Genomic DNA, 23411 nt, shown 5'->3' with positions numbered 1-23411 from the left:
TCCTGAGGCAACTGTAATGTTCAAAAACATTTATTGGCCATTCCAGCACGCAATAGATTACAAAAATGCAATGGCCATAAACTTGCTAAAGTGTCATTACGACCATACATACTCAAATTTTGTGACCTACCATGTACCGGAATATAAGAGAGGCAAAGGAAAAGTGGAGGGACATGAGCGCGGCATCTCAGCCACAGGCATGTACGTACAACCGTTGTTTCTAGTTTGTCAAAACTAAGTACGTCCTATTTATTGCAACTAGACATACCTACACGTTGCACATGTTGCAAATATATGCAAATGGGTCAGTATCTCTACTACTGAGTCCCCGATTGCCTAGGCCGAGAGTATCCCTATGACATAGTCCGCCGTGAGTAAAGGTACAGTCATCTGAAGCTTCTACTCAACAGTACTGTACTACTTCTGGAGCTCTGATATCTATACGATCCTACGAGACTCAGGGTGACCAATCGTGAACTAACAAGACTTTGAATGACAAAAACAATCTAAACAAACAAGTACGGACACAAACCGAAGATACAAAGACTAACAGCAAAAAAGATCAGTCAAAAGCAAACAAAGGTTCTAGCCACAATATAAAACCCGAAAGTGTGACAGTCGTGTAGTTTCCCTTGGTTCATCCTACTGACCCAGAATAGGACAGCCTTTGTCCTTGGATGTGGCGAACCGAAGGATGATTCCATGGACTGCATGTCTATCTAAAGCTCACCATTCCGTGTGGATGACATTGGTCAGCTGGCCGTATGCCCCGGCATCAAACATTCCAGGCTTTCTCGATAGCCAGAGGTCCTGAAGGTGACTTCTGTGGCAAGTCCGCCACAGGAAGTGATATCTTCGCGTTTTCCCGGGAACCCTTCTTGCTTCGGCGCATGTAAGACCGCGCCACCAGGCTCAAGAGGACAACCATGATCAAAAGAAGGAGAGCATAAGTCGCATCACGAGCTGCTCTGTACCCTCTGGAGTAGTCGAATGTGGATAGTTCAAGTGAAGTGACTGGCGACGTGGTTTCCACCGGTACAGGAGGCGAGCGAGTGATCGTCGCAGTTGCTGGATTCGCTCCTGGGCAGTCACCGCACTGTATTGCTTCGCTGGACTCATCGGGGACTATATAGCCACTAAATATAAAAGTCAGTTGGTTTGATTTCTGGTAGACCTGGTGGAATGAAGCTTAGGGCGTACACGAAACACGGCTGCATGGCGACAAGGGTATAGCCTGGGGGGCAGACACCAGTGCCATCGTCAACCTCCTCCCGAATCGGTGACACCGTGTCAGTCGGATAATGAGGCATAACTCCGAGAAAGCTCCAAGCCCCTGGAATCCGTTCATAAACGAATACAGGATATGATGGCTCCGCGAATGGTGATTCTGGATGTGTGGTTGAGGGAGTTAACATCGCTGTCAGTGTTGCAGTTAAACGGATCAAAGCACAATAGTAGGAAATAGAGATGATCTTTCAGTTCATGGAATTGTCGACAGTTTCTCATTTGGTGCAGAGGAGATGGGCAATAAATAGGTCATTTTTCGTCGGACTTGCTGTCCATCAAGTTAGGAGGTAGCTCGTTAAGCATTCGGAGACATAGGCATCATCGTCATAATTGCCATCAGATTCTGCTAATGGTAGAGTAATCAGAGCTGAAAAGGAGCGATGGAACATGAAACGTGAGGCAATGAAACAGAACCACGAATTAAGAGTATGATAGGTGACGTGCTGGACTTCACCCTTCTAGAAGGCGCACATGTGAAGTGTTTAAGACAATGTAACGAACGGACGGATTCCTCTGGAACTGCTGACCAAACCTGCATAGACAACTTATTGGATTTAATATTGATTAGAGAAATCTAGGCTCGACCCAGGCGTTCGTTGCAACATCGCTCTAACAAGCTCGATATCAGTCGAGTGGAAGGGCGGGAAATGTGCTATGAAGTCCACGGGCTTGAAAGACGACGTTAAGCGTAAACGAGAGGGGTCACAAACTTAACGTTATGCGCTTTGCCTGAGGCTACAGATTGATTTTCATAGATCCGTAGCTATATTTTCTTGCAGACTTCATACTTTATCCACCGCTTAGGGCTAGCTACTAAACCCTCCGAATGGAGCTTCGTATAGACTCAAATGGGGAACTTCTGTACGGAGCCACCATTGTGATTTCATCTCAACTTGGTTGAAACTTGGGTTAGAACGTTGCTATACACCACACTACTGCCTGCACAAGGTATGGCAGGTTTGGTTACCTTCCAAAGCAGGATATGTAATTGGGAAGTGAGAAAGCTGCGCGTTCCCGACCACAAGCTCTGTTGGTAGAATTCTAGAACATCTGTGATATCCTAACAGGGTATGCATACCTACCAGGTGCACTAGAAACGCATGGTGGCGTCAGGACCAGCGACGGGAACGTACAGCACTACGGCACAGCCACCAATTCGTATCTGAAGACCCCAGGATCTGCAGCTGCACTTGCAGCAATGACGCTCCAGTGGATATTTTCTCGTGTGGGACATGAAACATCACCTCCGAGACCATCTCGTTACCAGTCTTGTACCTGGTGTTCTATGATTCCTTTAGATGACGATGTGTACATGTCTCGGGATGCTCACTGGAATGGTTGACAAAGACTGGGCCAAACGTGATGTAGACCAGATCAACGCTGACAGCGACTGGCAAAGTTGTGTCTCGGGTATTCGCGTACTGGTTTTAATTCTACCCGAGTTCTAGAACTCATCGAACTTCTTTGTACAAACGCACCGTTCCTTTACGATGTTAGCTAAGATGATATATTAGAGTGGTTCAAGACTGATTGGTACTGGTAGGACAGTGTTTACGCCTTTCATTTGGATGGGCCTAGTAGATATATCGATATGCTGTTACAATAAACTCCAGTGGGAATAATGTCAGTGTTAATAGAACGACGTCCTTAATCTTATCCTCCTCGAGTACATTTCATACTCAACAACTTGCCTCTTTATGTCTTTGATTTGATTCATTGCCACTTTCCTGAATCTTAAACTGTCGGCGAAATGATGAAAGGAGGCATTCTCACTGGTAGACGGAATCAGCGTTCAGCCTGATACACTATAATGAGACATGGACAGGAGGGGTGAATATACGCGAGGCTGGCATCCTATGGCGAATTTACGTTCGTCTTTGTCTCAGTTTCACGGCTTTTATTGATTCATGCAATATAGTTAGACTTCAGCCTCGTAAACCGGACCATTTAGGAATATTTTGTTGCCCAGAGCAAGGCATGCTACCACATATCAGCCTAAAACATGGGAAATAGGATTTGTTCACTCCTGAGCCGTACCTAAGCCACGCAAGGAATACGCAATCCAATGCCACGTTGATTGCATTGCTTCATTTTTCAGTCAGGTAGCCTCCCTACCTATTTCACCATTTTCAGTTGCTCTGCGTATTCCCCGTGGCGGCAAAACTGAGTCACAAAAAGGACAGTCGCGAGGAGCACCTACTATGGAAACAGGCTGTGGTTGCTCGCCCTCTCTAAACCCCCTGCAAAGAAGACGTTGAATACTCGCGTTTGTTGCCCAGCTTTATGGTCCCGGTACCATTCGCATAACTATGCATGCCTCAGGCAGTGAAATAGCCCACGTTCCAGCCCCCTGACTTTACTCGTTCAAGCCACTCCATTCCCCTAACCAGTTGCTCCTTTCTCTACGTGTAATAGGTTAACCTACACTGATTACTGGTGAAAAGCCCTTACGCACATTTTCTGCATCCTCTTTAGCTCCTCCTTTAGTCTTAACCTGCTCTTCGTAATGTTATCTTGGCTTCCGCGGTCTTTACCCCGATTCCTAGGGCGGGCATGGAAGCCACTCAACTTCGCTAATCCAAACTTCGGCCGTATCTCTCCAACTCAGGCCCTGGAAGAGGAAACGCTACCCGATTATGCTGCCTTGCGCTACTATCCTACTCGAATCGGTGAAGTAATCAAGGATCGATATCAAGTCGTAGGCAAATTGAGATATGGTGCGACCTCGACCGTATGGCTTGCGCGGGATATGAAGTAAGGCCCCTCTAGTGCTCCTCATCCACCTGCTTACGCAGGGTAATAACAGTTCCTGCTCTTATGTAACCCTCAAAATATTTATCAAGGCTGCTTCCATGGGACACCAGCTGGACGGTGAGCTCAAAATGTATCAGCGGATTGACAGGCCTTCAAAACATCCAGGTCGCAACGCCATTCGGTCTCTGCTCGATTCTTTCCACATTGACGGGCCTGAAGATAAACATCAGTGTCTCGTTCATCCCCCATTATTTGAGAGTGTATGGGAGTTCCTCCACCGTAACCCCGTCCAGAGACTGCCTAAACCGGTCCTAGCTTTTACACTTCGACGGGTGTTCCTAGCGCTAGACTACCTACATACAGAGTGCCAGATTATACATACTGGTATATAACAACTCGATCCCTCCGCTCTTGCTGGTTGTTAACTTAGATTAGATATCAAGGCGAATAACATCATGTTTGAACTCGCTGACGATTCAGTCTTCATCAAGTTTGAACAGGACGAACTCCATAATCCTTCTCCAAGGAAAGAGTTAGATGGGAGAGCAATCTATTTATCCAGGGACCTCCAAATGATCCCTGGGAAACTAGGCGCCCCCGTTCTATGTGATTTTGGCTCGGCTATGTTGGGTGGTGTAGAACATCTAGAAGATGTCCAGCCTGATATCTACAGAGCGCCAGAGGTAATCTTGGAAATTCCATGGTCATACAGTATCGATATATGGAATGTAGGGTGCATGGTAAGTTCCCAAGTAGGCTAATAAAATTGAAAGGCACGTTTAACCTCGTCGTAGATCTGGAACATCTTCGAAGGGGGTTCATTATTCACAGGCCATGACCCTGAATTCCAAAAATACCGGAGTAGGGCGCATCTGGCAGAGATGATAAATCTCCTTGGCCCTCCCCCACCCGGCCTTCTTACCCAGGGCAAGCAAAGCCACAAGTTCTTCTCCGACACGGGCGAATTTCATGAGCCAACTTTGTTGCAAAATCTCACTCCGCTCGAGCAGAGGGAAACAACCCTTGAAGGCGAGGATAAGGAGAGCTTTTTACGTATGATGCGAAGGATGTTGCAGTGGGAGCCGGAGAAGCGTAGCCCTGCAAAAGAGCTTGCGGAGGATGAGTGGATTTTGAAGCAAATCGGCCTATAATTACTTCTTGGTCTGTTTCAAACTTCAAAGATATTCATGCAGGAAGACAAGTCTGCGCAGTGTAGAGGGATGGCAGAGCCGGGTATATCTACAAGCCAGGTAGCCAACTTAGCACTAGAAGTGTCTGTACCATCAGTGATGTACTACGCTAGATCCTTTTATCCACGATACAAGGAATGCATCCACTACATTCTAAGACTCTCTGGCCGTAAATTGCCAGGCAAAAGGCACGCAGCTTTCACCGTGTGCCTTCATTGTGAAATGATTGATTTAGATATCGACCGAAAAGTGTCGCAAAGGACCTCCATCTAGGACAGAATTGGTCCTGGCTCGAATGCTGTACCTCTCTATACATTCGCATATCCAGTATCTGCCCGACTATGGCCCTCGCAAACTCCTCTAAGGCGCTGCGGATATTTCACCTTGATGCGTCCGGCGAAAAGATCGCCGCATGTCTGCCAATTTGGTATATCACGGCGATGTAGCGTGTTTTGCTCGTCATCCATCGAATTATTCAGGGTGACTTTGCCTTTTGAAACAAGCCACTCGTCATAGCTGAATTCCATCGGTTCGTCAGCAGATCTAACAGCATACTGTCCAATCCAATTGCTTCCGGTTCAACGGTGCCCCCAAATATAATCACAATGCACAAGACATAGTATCGGGTTTCTACCAAACATTTCCCTTGGACATGGTTAGAGTCAATGAATCCTTAGCCACCATGGACACGGCATGGCGATAATGATTGCGTAGAAAATGCCTTTATTCCCTGGACCAAAGTATGCGAGTGGTGAAGCTGTATCGATTCCTTCACCCTATGCCATCCTCCTTTTCTCTCCGTCCTCTTTTCCTCCTTCTATTTCTTTCTCTTCTCCTCTCTTGCCATCTGATTCATCCAAGTCCAAGATGTGTCAAAAGATGCACATCGGCCTTTTGTTCCTTATATAGCCATCGATATTCTCCCACCAAACGGTATCACTATCCACATTCTACAACTACATACTGACTTAACTTTATTTATTCCTCTAACTCACGAAAGTATCTCATCGAATAGCCGAAACATGATATCGGCATTGAAAGTTAACAACGCTTAGCCATAGGTATTTGAACATCACGGATTCTGTATGTCCGCATCTAGGCTTTGAATCAAGGTGGAACTTGAAGAGCTATGCTCCTAGTGGACAAGAAAACGATACCATCATTAGTGTTGCACTTTTGAGCTTCCTGCGGGGGTTTGCTGCCCTGAGTCACCAGCCAAAGTCTCATTGGCTGTATAAACGAGTCTTTCAAAGTCTCCTAAAAGAATGTTTCTTATACGGCACATTGGTGATGCATTACGCACTAGTGGAGATTGTATCTACAAGTCCCTCATCAAAGTAAAGGAAAGGTACTGTTTTCGATGATAACGAAAGGTTCCAACCGTCAGGGACTGCAGAACACATAAGCTAAATTATAGGTGACAATCACCTTGATATAAGTCCAGGTACAATAACCGATGTAAAGAATATCGCAACTAACAAGCAGACTGACATCAAAACAGAAGTTTAACAAAGCCTCTCAACTTAGAAACGACTACAAAAATAGAGCAACGTGGTCTAGAAAGCGACCAAAGATATATTTTTATAGCTCAAGTCAAACTAACAAGCTCGAAAACTTGAAGAAGCGCCTGAAGGCATCACAAGAATATGTTGAACAGGTTGAATATCAGGTATATGAGTGTACCAAAGAGATTCCATATCTACTGGTAAGAATCAATAAACTTGAGCCTCACGTAAGGACTACAATATGACTATTAACGGTGAAGTGAGCTGTAAAGACCTCTAATTTATTTCAATGCATACCCTAGTCTAGAAAGGAGTAGGAAGCTGAATAAATGAAACTATCTCCGACTGTACAAGAGAGTAATAAGGTAATAAGACCACAATTTAGAAATCATATCGCTCTGTCCGATCTATCTCTTTTCCACACTACTGTTATAATATGACTTGCACTAGATTAGATTTAAAATATTCAAATGACTGAAGGCTTCATTAAGAGCCGCTGGCATAGTAGTGTTAAGGTGGCAAGGCCATGGGTAAGTAGTAACCTAAACATCGCTTTTATATGCAACATTCCTTTCCACGCCTCGTAAAAGCGACGGTGTTCAGAAGCTATAGCTGCTGCAGTGTACCTAGACGAGCTGACAGAAGGGACCGCGGTTTTACTCGAGCTGTGGCCCTATGTCCATAGCCTGTCATTCACACCAGCATTATTCTGCGTAGAGGGAGCCAAGTATCGGCAACGGAAGAGACATTGAAACACTGCCAGCCAGGCCGCCACAGTCCTCAACACTCCATGTGAAGAAGACCCACTGCGTCATGCAGCGGATGCGAGGATGGGGAACCGTCGGGGTTTCATTCTCTAGTAACTGATTGATAAGATGAAAAAACGGTAGAATCGTGATCCGGGTGAGGCCAGACGGCGAGCCAAGCCCACTACGCCAATTCATAACGTTATGGTTATATTAAAACTCCGAAGAGCTTCTTTCCCCATTACGTACATAATATCGTGTAGGGCGCAATATTTGCAGGGCACATGAGACATCTGTATCCTTGTCTCATTGCCAAATCTAGATTAATACCACGCGACTAGTATTGTGGTTCCACTAGTATTTTTGCAAAAAGAGGGCCCGCCAACGGCGAAATACGAAACGGTCCGGTCGTAAAGTACCGCACGGTGGGTCCGTTTCCATACCGTGCCGTACAGCAAACACGGCTGTAACAGTGGAAGTTATCTGATCATCTGATAGGGCTAATAGCATTCGCTTCGGACTGGCACCATACCGCACGAGGAAGATTGAGCCGAATGAATTAATCTACCTGGTGGAAGTCGGATGTTTATCAATCGCACGCTAGTTGGCCTCATTGTCCGTTTAGGCGGCTTGGGCATGGATGCCGCAATATGTTCTGTCTCGGACTCTCCACAACAGCCGAAGCTTTTCCAAGGGTCACTAAAAAGTCTTGGATGGGATAATTGCTCGGTCTGTAATTTCCATGTAGCGCTAAGAGTCGCGAACACCACACTAGGTATCTCGGCAGCGCAGTTCCACTATCTCTTGGTTTTGCTTGTCTCTTTGACAGCGCATACCGCTTGCAGTAATGATTTACCTGGTTGCTTTCCAGGTTGATATCACAATGTTCATGTAGAAAAACTTTCATCATACATCGCTTTTGCCGCAAGTTGGGGTGGGCCAGTAAGCGAAGCAGCTGTAGGAGATTGGAGGTCCTCCAATAATTATCCTGATTGCGAATATACGCCAGCTTGGGCCTCGTAATCCATCACAGTGGGCCATATGCACTCCTTCCAACAATTACCGATGTCGACGGCAATCAAGCCTGTGCCCCATCGTCTTACCGATCAGAAATGGGGACTTGGCAAGAAATCGGCTCTTGGAGTACATCGCAAATATGCAGGCATGGATGTGGCTGCAGCTCCAACTGCATATGAGAATGTGCTCTATAATTGGGTGTGGTAAGAAGCAGAATTTTTAGTATTCTCGAAGCCACCATGGTGTATATCATCAGCAAAGTCTATCAGGATTCTATATACTGCATACGTCGGAGTTGCGATGGTAATTGCTAGATATTTACATCCAATCCTACATGGTGGAAGGGTGAGGAGGAAGGAAACAAGGTCAAAGCCATGAATGGCGTCGCGTAGTATTACATTAAGTTATGTCTATCACTAGGTAGCGGTACTCCTTGGATATCTTCATTCCCTTCACCCCTGTTGGGAATCACCACCGCATCGCCCGTTATATAGACTGGTATCACCTAGACAAATAATCCAAAAATTTCAAAAAAGAAGTGTCTCTCCAACCTCCGAGAGACCTGCATCGTTCAATAGTCCGTAGCCCGTAGCCACGGTACAAATGATACACATCAAACTTGTATATTTTGCGTGAAATATAGCGCTTTGTTGTTGATGTCGGCAGGCACAACGCATGGTTTAGAACAGAATACCCTTGGATTGCTGCTTCGTAAGCTTGATGTCTCTCATGACAAACATCCAGATAAGCGACAGGGCCATGATAGCCGTTCCAGCGATCAACATGTTCTTCTGTGAGCTAGCATAAGCAAGGGAAATGGCCTGTCGTTCGGCTGAGCCTCTTGGGTAGCTCAGCTGAACGTCAAGATCATCGTAAATCGATTCCCAGTCGCTCTTGACGGAGTCGGGCAGAAGACGCTTCAGTGCATCAGGCAGAGTGTGCGTCCAGATAGCACCAGAGATACTGCCGCCGATCGCACCACCGATGTTGCCGAAACAGTTGAGGAAAGCAAGAGCCGAGGAGACGTGGTTGTGGTCAGCAGCAGCCTGCACAGCAACCTGTTGACAGATAATCATCGTACCGCCGGCAAATGCAAGGAAGACCTGACACATGATGGTGTAGCCCACTGACCAGCTTGGGTTGCGGAAATAAATCATCAGGCCCACTCCAAGAAGATAAAGTGGCACGGCAAACTGGACTAGCCAGCGGAAACGACCAGTTTTCATGATTAAGAAACCAACAACAAAAAGCCAAACTCCGGAAACCACGTCGAAGATGCTGCTAATGTATCCAGCAGTTGCAATGCTAGTGCCATATACGACCTGTAGGTATGATGTGAAGTAGTCGAACCAGCAGTAGTATGCAACTTGGTAGGTCACATCGATAAGGCATGCACCCAAAACTGTTCTGGAGAGAAGAATTTGGTATGGAAGGAAGGGCACCGGGGCGAGGTAGCGCTCGGAAAGACCGAAAGCAATTAGGACGACGAAACCGACAACGAGCATAACGATGATGTGAGCAGATGCCCAGTCATCTTCCGCGGAGCCAGCGATAGTAAAGGGGAGGAGGAAAAGAACGAGACCGGCTGCGAGAAGGAAGGTTCCCAGAACTGAATTCATTAGTTGAAAGCTTTCATGGTAGGAGCATGAGAACTTACGATCAAACTCGATGACGTAGTGGACGAAGCTCTGCATCAGCGTCCTGCCGCTCTTCTCCCTCGGCTTCAAGAGGCCATTCTTCTTCGCCAGGTGACGGTTGTACCGAAGTAGACAGAACATTGGGAAGGCAACAACGGGCAGAACAATGGCAAAACAGCCATATGCCCATCGCCAGTTTGACTCGTAGAAGTGTTCAGAAGCAGCCGAGCCTGCATAGGCCGTGATAATATAAGGAGAAGAAGTAAATGCATAAGCAAGGCCTCGATGGCGCAGCGATGAAGTATCAGCTGTGATAACATCGATACTGAAAATCAACCCGGCAAACCCGATACTATAAAACACCTTTGAACGGGTAAGTCAATTGCCGCATACGGATAATCAGAAATCGACCTACCTGGGCTGCACAGTACGTTGCAATGTTTGAGCAGGTTGCAGACAATACCAAGCCAAGGATTGAGAATAGGACCATGATGAGGAATCCAATGGAGCGGTCCCACAGGTTCAGAATCTTCGCCAGTGGCATATAAGTTGCGGCTGACATGACGCTGGACACGACACCAATGGTCGGGATCAGGGAGTGTGATTCGAATCCACTAGTGATGTAGGCCGATAGATTCCCAGTGATTGAAGATTGAAAAGCATTCACAAAGTACAGGAGCCACATGCTATTCTGTATCAGCTGTTGTCTTCTCAAAGGTATTGGGTTTAAACTCACAGAGCATAGGCCGATCCCAGGGACCATTTGTTCCATGTTAATGTGATGGCTTCAGCTTGTGCTACACCATCCTGAGCTGTATCATCGGGCACGTCGTCCCTTGAAACATCATCATAGACCACATCCTCCGGGCGTTTTGAGCCTGGATGAGTATCTTCACCGGTCCCGTATTCCGGAGGGCTCGGGTTAGCCTCGGTTGGGCCATCCGATTTCTCGAAGAACTTCTTCTGCCACGAAGATAACATGTTGAGAGTAGAGAATGCACTCTACTACACTCTGATCGAAAGAGATTTCTGCGAGGTGAGATAGAAGTTGGGAGATCTTCGTGGGACAAGCTTCCTGGGCGCCTTTTTTCAAGTTGGATCGCTTCGCGACTAAGGCAAGCCTAACAGACCACACCGGAGAACGATCGGACCATGCCTTATCCACCTTGATGGAGCTATTGGTTGTGGCAACGACCGCGTGGGAAAGATTCGTAACCACTGGCCAATATCCTTGCACGCGAGGGGGGGAAAGGTAGGCACAGCTTTTTTCTAGCTACTAGGGCGGCTGGACCAAATATTTCCAATACCGAAACTTTCCGTAGACAGCTAGTGACTCCATTGCCTTGCTCAATTTCGCCGATACAAATCTGTAATTTGTTGGTCAATAGACATACATTAGGGTATTCCACAACTTGTATCAACTTTCCATACGTACGATACGCCGTGTGGGGACCCGTATTGTACTCGTACCTAGATCACAATACTGGTAAGTTAGCATACAGCCGGGCTTACGGAGTACGTATCACTCACCAACGAATTAGTTCATTTTTCTTTTTTTGTTTCCAGTTTGTTCTCGATGCAGTCAGTGGATCCGAACGGCGTCGTTGAACCATTTCCTATGCCGGATATGTCCGACTCCTGGTGGGGTGGCCCATGGTTGAAATTTTCTCTTAAGATTTTTATCAATCTGATAATCTTACGTAACGATACGCCGGTCCCACTTGACATGACACCCCTCAGGCCCTCAGGCATCACCAGAAGTAAAGTCACCTTGTCTCGGTGATTGCTTTTCCTTTGCGACCTCGGACTCAAAATGAGATCCCCTTAACGCGTGGATGCATTTTCCTCCGTGGTGACTCAACCATTTCCTCCTTCCTACATACGCGTTGTCGATGAACGGGTTCCCCAAAAATCAATGACCCGGACGACAATTTTGCAATCCAAGCACACGACAACGACAATCATAAGGTGCCCAACGGATATTGTCGACGCCAGGTCACTATGAAGCTCGGCAAGAAGCTTGCAGGCTACCCCAGCCTCCTGTTGGCCGGCAATCCTTCAAAAGTTGACATAGGCAGGCTTTTGTTGGGCATAGTATCTTCAGCAGCGGCTGGTGTACCCTTCCCAATCATCGCTATTTTGTTCGGTCAACTGCTAGACGACTTCAACGCTGTAACATGTGAGGAAACCGAATCGACTGGTTCCGATGCCGATTACCAAAATGACATTAACGGCAAAATCCTGATCATCGTATATCTGGCCATTGCTCAATTCGTTGCGATTTATATACATCTTTCCTGCTGGAGCTTGAATGGTGCTCGGCTGGCGCAGAGACTGCGGGAAACATATCTGGAGAACTTGCTGCGACAGGAACCTTCATTCTTCGATGATCTGCCTCCGGGAGAACTCGCATCTCGACTCAATGGTGATATCCAGGCGATTCGATCGGGCACATCAGAGAAAGTGGGAATATGCTTATCGACCTTGTCCTTTTTCATCACGGCATATGTTGTAGCCTTCATCAAAGACTACCGGCTGGCAGCAATGCTGATTTCATTAGTTCCTGCCTACTTCATAATGTCATTTGTGGGGAGCCATTATATTGAGAAGTACTCTGGACGTATGTCAGATTACGCCGCGACTGCTGCATCAATTGCCTCCGAGGCGCTCTCCAACACCGTCGTGGTGCAGGCCTTTGGCGCAAGTTATCGACTGGAAGACAAGTTTTCCAAGGCTCTGAAGGCTTCAGAACAAGAGGGCTTGAAGAAGGCTGCCGCCGTGGGAATACAATCTGGATTTCTGTATTTTATCGCGTATTCTGCAAATGGTCTGGCCTTCTGGCAAGGCAGCAAACGTGTTGCGGATTCAGTAGGCACTGACACGGCTGGTGTCACCGTTGGTGCAACATTTACAGTTATTTTCGTCCTCGTTGAAGCTACCTTGCTCTTGAGTCAGGTAGCTCCATTCCTTCACCTGTTCACGGCAGCTGTTGCCTCGTTCCAAAAGCTGCGCGCAGACATCGACCGCCAGCCACAAATTGACGCTACCAGTGAATCAGGTATTCACCTCTCACAGGCAGAAGGTGGATTCGAATTCAAAAATGTCTCATTCACTTATCCCTCCCGGCCCGAGATCACGGTGCTTGACCAGATCAGTCTCTCCATTCCAGCCAACAAGCATACTGCCCTTGTCGGTCTATCTGGAAGTGGCAAGTCCACTATCGCCGGCTTGGTCACAAGGCTGTATGATCCCACGGATGGGCAGGTCCTCTTTGACGGTCACGACCTTCGTGAGGTCAATACCCGTGATTTGAGAAGCTTCCTCAGTTTGGTGCAGCAGGAGCCCTCGCTGCTCGATCGGTCACTTTTGGAAAACATCGCACATGGCTTGATCAACTCGAGCAATCCTAGTCATGCTCATCTGAAGGCGACACTTCTAAGTACTGACCTTGCAGATTTGGCAGCGGAAGTCAGGGAAGGTGTGGATATTATGGCTGCAGCAGAGAAGCGAGGCTCTGAAGCTGTTGAAATTGTCAATCTAGTGCGAAAGGCCGCGACGCTTGCTGATGCAGATGGCTTTATCAGTGTATTACAGCATGGTTACGGTACACTTGTCGGTTCTAGTGGGCGACTGATCAGTGGCGGTCAGAAGCAACGAGTCTCCCTTGCTAGGGCCCTCATCAAGGATCCTGCGGTACTTATATTGGATGAAGCCACAGCATCGCTCGATTCAAGGAGTGAGCAGCGTATTCAACGGGCCATCTCAAACATTGCCAGTGGCAGAACTATGATCACAATCGCCCATCGTCTGTCCACAATCACCAGCGCCGACAATATTATCGTTATGCACAAGGGACATATCGTTGAACAGGGAGATCACGTGACATTGATGGCTAAGAAAGGAGCGTACGCTGACCTGGTGAATCTGCAAACTCTGGGATCTGCCCCCGGCAAGAAAGATAAGACAACTAGCGCAGATGAAATCGGGAAGTCTGACAAGGCCTCTTTATCTGACGCTGGTATCGAGGAAAGCAGTGTCTCCAACTATGGTATGGGAGCCGCCGAGAAAAAAGAAGTCTCAGCAAGTGCATCTCCAGTCCCCGAGCCTGCTGAACCTGCTGCAGAGGAAGAAGAGCCAGAGACTCCCAAGAAATCTCTGTGGGCGCTACTGCGCGGGTATGCGCCAACACTGAGACCACATCTACTTTTCATTTTCCTCGCACTTCTAGGTTCCAGCATTGTCGGCGGCGCCTTCTCTGGCGAAGCCGTGATTTTCGGAAACACCGTTGGAAGTCTGAATCCCTGTCACAGTGAGAGCTATATTCGGAGTGCCGGAAACTTCTTCGGACTCATGTTCTTCGTACTTGCCATTATTGAATTTTTCGCGAACCTGGTTAGCTGGACCGGGTTTGGCTGGGTATCGGAGAAAATCGTCTTCACAGTCAGAGTCTTGTCATTCCGCTCACTGTTTGAGCAAGATCTCCAGTGGCACCAATCTAACGGTCGATCACCCGCCTTGCTCCTCTCATATATTACTCGAGACGGTAACGCCTTGGCGGGACTGAGCGGCTCCGTCATTGGAACATTGTTCTCTATCTCCGTTAACCTTGTTGCAGCAATCATTTTGACCCATATTATCGCCTGGAGAATCGCATTGGTTTGCCTGGCTTTGGTACCACTCCTTCTTGGAGCCGGTCTTATGGAACTTCACGTACTTGGCAAATTCGAGGAACGCCACGAGAACGCATACACCAAGTCAGTCGATATTGGTGTAGAGGCAGTCACGTCGATCAAAACAATTGCATCCTTATCCCTTGAAGAGGACACTTTGAGGACTTACCGACGATCACTAAAAGGACCCCGCAAGGAGACATTCCAAGTCACTCTTCATGCAAGTCTTTGGCAGGCAATGACATACTTTCTAGGTAACTGTGTCAATGCGTTGGCTTATTGGTGGGGTTCTAAACAGATCATCAATGGCAACTACACGCAAACACAGTTCCTGATTGTAGTATTCTCGCTCCTGGTCAGCGCATTGCTCTGGAGTCAGATGTTTGCCCTTGCACCGGAGCTTTCCGCCGCCCGAGCGGCGATGGCAAGAATCTTGGGTCTGATCGAGATTGGGTCGGACAAAATGCAAGGACGCGTACCATCCCGTTCACCTGCTATCTCTTCTTCCGAGGAGAAAGACCTTGAGACAGCTGAAACGAAGTCAGCGTACGTGTCTGGCAACAACCAGGCCTCGAGCGTGCAACTCCGAAATATCCATTTCGCATACCCCGCTCGGCCGGATGTAAAGGTGCTAAACGGCTTGGACGTCGATATTCGTCCTGGGCAATTCTGTGCCCTCGTCGGACCAAGTGGTGCCGGTAAATCAACCATCATTTCGCTGGTGGAACGGTTGTACACGCCCGAAACCGGATCCATCGTGATCGATGGTGTCGACGTTACCAAGCACCGTGGTGTTGACTTCCGTGACTCGATCGCTCTAGTACCGCAAGAAAGCGTGCTTTTTGAGGGTAGTATTGAGTTCAACATCGGGCTTGGTGCTAGGCCAGGACATGAAGCAACTATCGAGGAAATCAAAGAGGCGTGCAAGCTTGCCAACATCCACGACGTTATCGAAGCGCTGCCAGAGGGCTACAAGACTCTTTGCGGGCCCAATGGTAGCCAGTTCTCGGGAGGTCAGAAGCAGAGATTGTCTATTGCTCGGGCCCTCGTTCGGAAGCCTAAACTGCTGATTCTCGATGAATCGACCAGCGCTTTGGACGCTGAATCGGAGAAGCTACTGCAAGACGGGCTCGAAAAGGCCGCAAAGGGTATTACTGTCATTGCCATCGCCCATCGCCTCCATACAATTAGAGCAGCAGATATCATCTTCTTGATCGAGGGGGGTAAATGCGTTGATCGTGGATCGCACGATGAGTTGCTTGAAAGGTCGGACAGCTATAGAGCAAACGTGATGCATCAAACAGTGGCCACGTGATCGCGTGTTTCGTCGGGTAATCCTTTATTGCGGTTTTTGGAACATTTTGGTTGCACATCTGCAAGACTGTTTTTTATATATTCCCCTGATAGACTTCGTACATATTTGTAATAGCGCTGTTTCTTTTCTGACTCTATATATGATAATATTCAACTTATGGTTTTTATACTATGCAAGATAATAAGTGACAAATACAACATAGTCTTCATCGTCCTTGTCCAGCGATAGCTTGGCAACGGTAAAATCTTGAACTTGCCTCATTTCGCTTCACAGTTGAACCCAAAGCAACTCACAGAAATGATCAATCAGAGCGTATCTACGTAATCCTTATATTCATTCACTATCCAATATGGGTAGTACAAATCTAAATATCGAAATTGTTCACATCCATGACGGACGATCGTGTTTGAGAATATATATTCCTATCTGACAAGCATGTAGACCTTAGGGCTTTGAGAACAATATATCTTTGCCAATAGGATTCCTTATGCTTCGAGGATAAGCAAAACACAACGATAGTAGTAACTGCGATTAAACTTGAGTCACAGATCTATACCTATTCCCCGATGTTTTCTTTCAATCAACTTTCACTTATACAAGTTCGTCTAAAGTGGTTGCAAGCCAAAGTCCCGTGACTGTAGGGTAGACACCAACCAAGAATATTTGTTTTAAAATTGTAGTCGACATTTCTAATAACTAATATACTAGTAGGATATAACAAATAGAAGACAATGAACTCCTAGGAGAAATAAACGCAAGAAGATCAGAATGAAATTGTTATCCACGACTCAATGTGAGCGACTTTGACCAATCTCGGGCCTAGAACATGTGACCATCAAGCAACACGTGCTCCGACCGACGCGTCGCCAGTTCCTTGACCGTGGCAGCCAACTCATCAAGGGCTGCGTTCACGAACGCCGAATCCCTTTCACTTCCAGCGACTCCGACATTCAATTGCCCTCCACGGACAAATGAAACAACCTTCAAAGGATAAGGGGCATCCCCATCCGGGTTCAGGATATCAACCTTACAAGTTCCCCCGGCAAAAGGCATGGTGTCAAAGTCATCCCAGTCCTGATGATGGACGAGAGAGTCGAAGCATGTTGCTTCTGATGACCATTTTGTGCATTGCTTGGAGATATTATTGAATCCTAGGAAGTCATGAGCAGCAGATTCGGCGCTTTGCCTCTGAACAAATCGCAGTAGATCCATCGCGGTCCACTGTGACTGGAACGCGACTCTGATGGGGGTTAGCTGGTAGCAGGGACCCATAACATTTTCCACATTTGTGAGGTCAATGTTTCGGCCTGAAGTGACGCCACCAAATGTCACATCTGGCTGTTGGAGACGGCGTGCCAGCACCAGTGCCCAGGCCGCAGTGAGTAAGTTCGCGGTCGTGACCTCTTCGAGGTCAAGAGGCTGGGAGACATCAACGGGTTTAGTTTGGAATATGGCTTTGTCGGTGGCCTGCACTGACGTTCCCTCTAGAACAGACAGGGATGACCCTTCCAGAAGGTTGCGCCAGTAGTTGATTGCTTTGGTTTGGACACCTTCATCGGAAATCCGTGCAATGTATGCTGAAAAAGGCTCGAAGTCGACGATCTTTCCTCCAGTGTACAAAGTTTCCAGATCTTGTAGCAGCCTAGGCAGAGACATTCCGTCATACTGAGCGTGTGAAAGACCTAGGATGAGGCATTCTTGGCCATCGCCGCCCTCGACATGGAGCAACTTGAAAAAGGACGACCCTATGTGGAAGGATTCTGTGTGTGATGTGCAAAGATCCTTGATGTATTGGTCAAGATCCTTATCAGCCCGGTGCATGGCTACCGGAACGACCAACTCATCCAAAACAACCTGGAAGAAGGTAGATTCGTGTTCGATAAAGACAGTGCGCAGAATGTCGTGCGTCTTGACCAGGTCGTTGCAGGCGCGGAACAATTGCTCTCGATCGATGCTCTGGTCCAGGTACAACATGGTATATTGTATCGAAGTGCGCGGCCCCTGGATGGTAGCTCTAACGTCGAGTGCTTGGGAGTCTGTCACCGGAGATACATCTTGGATAGACCACGTAACATCAGCAAGTTTCGGCCGGACAATTTCGGACACGAACTGCTCTACATCCACACGGCCTAGAGTTGAGAAAGCCTTGTAAGGCTGGGCTTTCTGTTGCGATACCTGGCCCAGTTTCAATACTTTAGCTGCATCGCCAAGACGCATGTGTTGGAAGATGTCGGCCACTGACAAACTGTGCCCCTGCGCACGAAGGCTAGAGACCAGTTTCATCGCTAGAACAGAGTCACCGCCCATGCGGAAAAAGTTATCATCGACATCAATCTTCTCGGGACTGATTCCTAGTATCTTTGCCCAGGCGGACCGCAGGATACTTTCGGGGAGGGACATATTAGTTTGCCCTAGGTTCTTCGTCCAGGCCTGCTGGAAGGCTTCACGAAGCTGGATGAGTACGTGTTTTGGAATATTGGAGGCTAGCTGTTTGAGCAAGGCGTGATTGACTTCACCCATCTCAGTGGGCAATTTGTCAAGGACGACATAGGCAGAGGGGACCATGTATGATGGAAGGGAGTCTTGCATAAACTTTCTGAGTCGCTTTAGTGCAATGGTAAGACTGGCGGGAATTGTGGCACGAATAGACGTTGAGAGGTCTTGGGTGTCTGAAGCCTCACAAGCGATGTCATACTTCGCTGATAGGAGCTCAACACTGTCTTCGTCAGAGGGCTGTTGCTCTATGAATATGGCCAGCTCTTGTTCTGTCACAGAGTTGGCGTCGTCTGAAGATGGTTGGAAGACGGCAGCCGCAGCCCGGACATGTGGTGGGAGGTATTTTGCAAAGTGAGACTCGACATCGGCGATATCCACCGCATGCCCTTGAACTGGCACAATATCCTCCTTTCTACCAACAAATATTAAGCTTCTGTCCTCTTGTAAATTAACCATGTCTCCGGTCGGCTGCGCTCTTCCCGCCCGGCCTTTGAAATTAGGGCTGCCAGCCAGGAGCCAGGAGGGCGAATCAATGGCATCTCCTGAAAGGAAAGCGCCTTCAAGCCAGAGCTCGCCCACACAGCCAATTGGCGATAACAACGACGGGTTCCGCGGGTCGCACACCCAGGGAACCACCGTAGGAGGGTAAACTGATCCTGGCTTGATGTTCGCATTTGCTCGAAGCCTTCCCGATAATTCGTCCAAGGACAACGGGGCAACCTGGTTCCATTGCCAGATCTGATCCAGTTCCGCCTCAGGCAGACAGGATATTTCGTTGATCCTTCTAGAGAGACCTTTCGTCAGCTGCAAGCAAGCCGCTTCGAGCTGCGCGAGGATTCGCTCCATTTGTGGGATCTCCACCAGGGAGCTATCGAAATTTGCGCATATTCTGAAACCACCCTTTCGGATACCACAGCCTAACATGAGGGGATATGGATTGAAGTGCAGCGCTTCCCGTACGACATCTCCAAGCTCAAAACCCAGTTCGCTGCCCACATACTCCGGCTCTGGCTGGATGACCAAACCTGTACCAGCTTCACATGCATGTTGCGCGTCTTGGCTGACCTTCCGAATGTTTTGCATTCCCATATGCTGATATGGAGTACGGGCCACAACACTTTGTTGCACAGTCTGCAAATAAGATTCTACGGAACTTGTTCGAGGGACACGTACGCGGATAGGTACTGTTGCAATCAATGGACCCACAATGCTTTCCACTCCTGGCAACGAAATGTCTCGCCCCGTGAGCGTTTCGCCGAACACAACGTCGTCGCTCCCTGTATACTGTGATGCCACTAGGGCCCAAGCACCGCGAATAAGTGTTGCCAATGTGAAAGGCCAACCGGAACCTGTATCAAGCGGTATCTGACGTTCGACCATAGCGTCCGGAACTGGCAAGTAGTCTCTCGTGGGTAACCGGGGGAACTGAGGTCCGACTGCGCCTTTTAATTCTCGTTGCCAGAAGTCCTGCATAGCAACTTCATCTGTATCTCGGACCCATTTGACGAAGTCTCTGATCTGTGCCTGGGTTTCAACCGGCTGTCCTTGCAAGGCGTCACTGACATTCTTGAGAATTACTGGCTCTGACCACCCGTCGTAGACCACGTGATGAATCGTCCAGACCATGTACCTCGTCTCAGTCTGTGGATCGCTAATTATGGCGTATCGAGCTAGGCTTTCTCCAAGATTCATTCTCTCGTTCCGATCAGCCTCTAGGTACTGATTAAGATCGGTCGAAGACCTCCAGGAGATAGTTTCCTTCAGTACGATCTGCTGAAGACCACGTTCCTGCAGCTGGGCCACGCGAGTGCGCAGGATGGGGCTTGCTGCTACAACCTCGCTCCATGCCTTCTTCCAAGCATCGGAACTGATGTGCGAGGGAATTCGAGCGACTCTCTGGGCGATGTATGGCTTGACTGACTTCAGCGAGAAGGTGAAAAGCGACTCTTGCGTGGGAGTACAAGGGTAGATGTCTTCAACGGATGCAGGATCTGACCCGCAGGCTTCTGATGCTTCCCGACGGGCGTTCTCTACAGCCTGGGTGATCATTGAAAATGCCGGTGTTTCTGTCTTCACCTTCGAGTCGATAATACTGACGACGCTGGCCATCGCTGAAAGTGTAGGGTGGCCAAAGGTGCCGGTGACACTGAGATCGAGACCGTCCGCTCTGCAGACAGACACAAGCCTCATGGCCGCCAGGGAGTCACCACCGAGTGCGAAGAAATTATCGTCAGGTCGAATACCTTCGCAATCCAATTTCAATACTTGGCCCCAACCTTGGCGCAACCGTTGCTCAAGGTCCGTCAACTCCCGTGCAAGCTCGCTGTTTGTGCCTTGATCCAGCTGTTGTAAATCTACCGTGGCACCGAATTCACGAAGCCGTTTGCGGTCCGTCTTTCCCGAAATTAAGACAGGGATGTAATTGACCGGGATATATGCGTTTGGCACCATATAACGCGGCAAAACCTTTGCGATTTCTGCATCAGCTTTTGACAGCGTTTTACGCAGGTCGTCGGATAGCTCTGCCGACTTTAGCTCAGTCTCCCCATTCTTCTTTGTAGACTGGGACGCAAGGAATGCCACCAACGTGGGCTGGCCCCCAGAAGACTGAGGCTTAATCACTTCCGCAATTACAGTGATTTCTGCGGTTAGTCTGGCGTTAAGTTGGCTCTCGATTTCACCTAGCTCGACACGTTGTCCGCGCAGCTTGACTTGTGTGTCTTTTCGCCCAGCGAAGACAATACCCCCAGAACCATCTGGATCATATCTTCCAAGGTCTCCAGTCTTGTACAGACGCCCCGAGCGGCCAGCATAGCCATTGTGGCCAGCAACAAGCCAGGTTGGGTCGTGGATGAAAGCGGCTGCAGTTTTTTCTAGATCATTTAAGTAGCCCTGCCCTACAATTGGGCCCTCAACAAGTAGCTCACCCACAGCGCCGACGGGCATTAGCACATTGTGGTCATTAGGGTCAGCAATCCAGATGGCTGCGCCGTTTCCTGTCCCAATAGAGATATAGTCTCTACCGGTAGCAGTATCGCTGTTCACCGTACATCCAATCGTGCACTCACAGGGGCCGTAACCTATGACAATCCTAGTGTCTTGACCCCAGCGTGTCACATCCGTCGCCGCCGCTGCCTCTCCTCCCAGACCCAATGCACTCAGCGATGCTATCACATCTGGCTCCAGAATTCGGGCCACAGACGGAGTTATACCTGCGTAGTTGATTTTCATTTTTCGTATGACTTCATTAATATCGTTCAGTCGATCTTCATCGGAGGGAATGCAAAGGCAACCGCCGTTTGCCAAAGTCAAAAGCATGCTGTCGATACTAACATCGAAAGCGTAGGATGCAAAATCGAGAACCCTGGACTCCTCCGTATAACCAACAGCCTTCGCTCGTGGGAACGCGCTGCTTGTATATGCTTCGTGAGAGATCTTGACACCCTTGGGTGTACCCGTGCTTCCAGAAGTGAAGATTATGTACATTAGGGCAGATGACGGGACTGCCGGCAATTGTGGAAGGGGTTCCGAATTTGATAGGTGCGCAAATGCGTCTGCTTCCACAAGGATATGCTTTCCGTCTGGCATGATAGTTGTTGCCAGCTCATGCTGGCTGCGGGACGATACCATGGCCTTCGCACCAACTTGTTTTGCCATGTTCTGAAGACGAGCAAGCGGAAGTGTTGGGTCCATCATCACCAAAGTTCCTCCTGCCTTCATCACCGCAAGTACGGCGACGATTGTCCATCTTGATTTCTCAAAGCAAACCGGGATGAAGTCATGCACCTCCACACCCATTTTCCTTAATGAGCCAGCCACAAAGGTCGAATATTGTTCGATTTGGCCATACGTCAACTCACCATCCCATGATGAGATCGCGACCTTGTCTGGGAATCTAAGGGATTGTTCGGAAATTACATCGTGCATGCAGAAGTTGTATGAGGGAGGGAGCTCATGATTCCACCCCCATATCGCATCCAAATCACTCGCGGTTGGCCGAAGGCAGGTTTCAATGGACGCATCAGGATTCGACAGACACACCTTGATGGTGTCGGCCAGCGACTTGACGTGTTGCGTGACTGTGAATTCTAACATCGTTTCGGAGCGCCAAGCTGGGCGGATCGCGAGTTGGCCATTCTCAAAGCGTATCTCAAGGTGAATTGTGCCCTTTTTCCGTACCGGTCAGTTACTTGACATCCGACGTAGACTTTGTCACTCACATCTTCTTTCACATCGTCTGAGCTTTGCGACAGGGAACCCGTACTCAGTAGGAGCGAGGCGGTGTTGGACGCGGTTTCTTCCGTACTTGATGAGACGGTCTTGATATACTGAGAAATTGTTGCTGTGGCCTGACCGACACTATCTTGCAATCCTATCGCCAGTTCTCCCATCGATAGATATGCCTTCACTGGCTCCTGTTCGGCCCCACATTCTCGACCCTTGTACGCCCAGTCATATCGGATATGGCCCCCTTCGCGGGTTCGTAAGAGCACGATAAGCCATGATATAAGCAAAACTTCCTCCCTCATGCCAGTGGGAGTGGTGGGCTCGTCGGCTGCAAGGCCGGCGACCTCGAAAGATGTGAAGCCATCGCCATCAGCCTGACCCGCAGACGATATGTCAACAGATCCATTCCCGTGCTGGCTTTGATCGTGTGTACCATCAACCTGTATCGCCATTCTCCCGGCAGTCCAGACTACCTGGACTTGAATTCTTGGCGGGGTATAAGGGTAGGAGGAGGGGTTGGACCTCGGCCGGCCGTTCAATTTGCTAGAGCTTTGGACTAGTCGGACC

General features: G+C 48.5%; 5 protein-coding genes across 5 annotated transcripts; 2 read left to right on the top strand and 3 right to left on the bottom strand.

Moving 5' to 3' along the window:
• Positions 1–775: 775 nt before the first annotated feature.
• BDV37DRAFT_278704 (uncharacterized protein) lies at positions 776–1415 on the bottom strand (the record flags this gene model as incomplete). The annotated part of the gene is made up of 2 exons (XM_032086134.1): positions 776–1136; positions 1201–1415. The coding sequence occupies 2 exons, from the start codon at positions 1413–1415 to the stop codon at positions 776–778; spliced, it is 576 nt and encodes a 191-aa protein (XP_031946015.1).
• A 2378-nt stretch (positions 1416–3793) lies between these two features.
• On the top strand, positions 3794–5192 carry BDV37DRAFT_295279 (putative protein kinase; the record flags this gene model as incomplete). Its single annotated transcript, XM_032089829.1, has 4 exons — positions 3794–4041; positions 4094–4425; positions 4477–4781; positions 4836–5192. 4 exons carry the CDS (start codon positions 3794–3796, stop codon positions 5190–5192), a joined length of 1242 nt encoding a protein of 413 aa, XP_031946014.1.
• Positions 5193–8919: 3727 nt separating this feature from the next.
• On the bottom strand, positions 8920–11503 carry mirD (putative MFS siderophore iron transporter). The gene is made up of 4 exons (XM_032080810.1): positions 10873–11503; positions 10552–10822; positions 10157–10499; positions 8920–10108 (listed from the first exon to the last, which is right to left on the bottom strand). Exons 1-4 carry the CDS (start codon positions 11115–11117, stop codon positions 9180–9182), a joined length of 1788 nt encoding a protein of 595 aa, XP_031946013.1. The 5' UTR covers positions 11118–11503; the 3' UTR covers positions 8920–9179.
• A 516-nt stretch (positions 11504–12019) lies between these two features.
• Positions 12020–16121, top strand: BDV37DRAFT_295277 (ABC transporter ATP-binding protein; the record flags this gene model as incomplete). The annotated part of the gene is made up of 1 exon (XM_032089828.1): positions 12020–16121. The coding sequence occupies exon 1, from the start codon at positions 12138–12140 to the stop codon at positions 16119–16121; it is 3984 nt and encodes a 1327-aa protein (XP_031946012.1). The 5' UTR covers positions 12020–12137.
• Positions 16122–16898: 777 nt separating this feature from the next.
• On the bottom strand, positions 16899–23296 carry sidD (nonribosomal peptide synthase SidD; the record flags this gene model as incomplete). The annotated part of the gene is made up of 3 exons (XM_032086133.1): positions 16899–16940; positions 17001–22784; positions 22838–23296. The coding sequence occupies 3 exons, from the start codon at positions 23294–23296 to the stop codon at positions 16899–16901; spliced, it is 6285 nt and encodes a 2094-aa protein (XP_031946011.1).
• Between the last annotated feature and the right edge of the window lie 115 nt (positions 23297–23411).

The sequence above is a fragment of the Aspergillus pseudonomiae genome (genome assembly GCF_009193645.1).
Source record: "Aspergillus pseudonomiae strain CBS 119388 unplaced genomic scaffold BDV37scaffold_5, whole genome shotgun sequence".
NCBI lineage: Eukaryota > Fungi > Ascomycota > Eurotiomycetes > Eurotiales > Aspergillaceae > Aspergillus > Aspergillus pseudonomiae.
This window is presented reverse-complemented; position numbering and strand designations above follow the sequence as displayed.

Bases quoted from the DNA above. Each gene is read 5' to 3' on its own strand.
- mirD (XM_032080810.1), bottom strand. From the start codon at position 11,117: ATGTTATCTTCGTGGCAGAAGAAGTTCTTCGAGAAATCGGATGGCCCA. The intron at 10,823-10,872 runs GTGAGTTTAAAC...GATACAGAATAG, and splicing joins CTGGGATCGGCCTATGCTCT to CATGTGGCTCCTGTACTTTG. The intron at 10,109-10,156 runs GTAAGTTCTCAT...TAATGAATTCAG, and splicing joins CTACGTCATCGAGTTTGATC to TTCTGGGAACCTTCCTTCTC.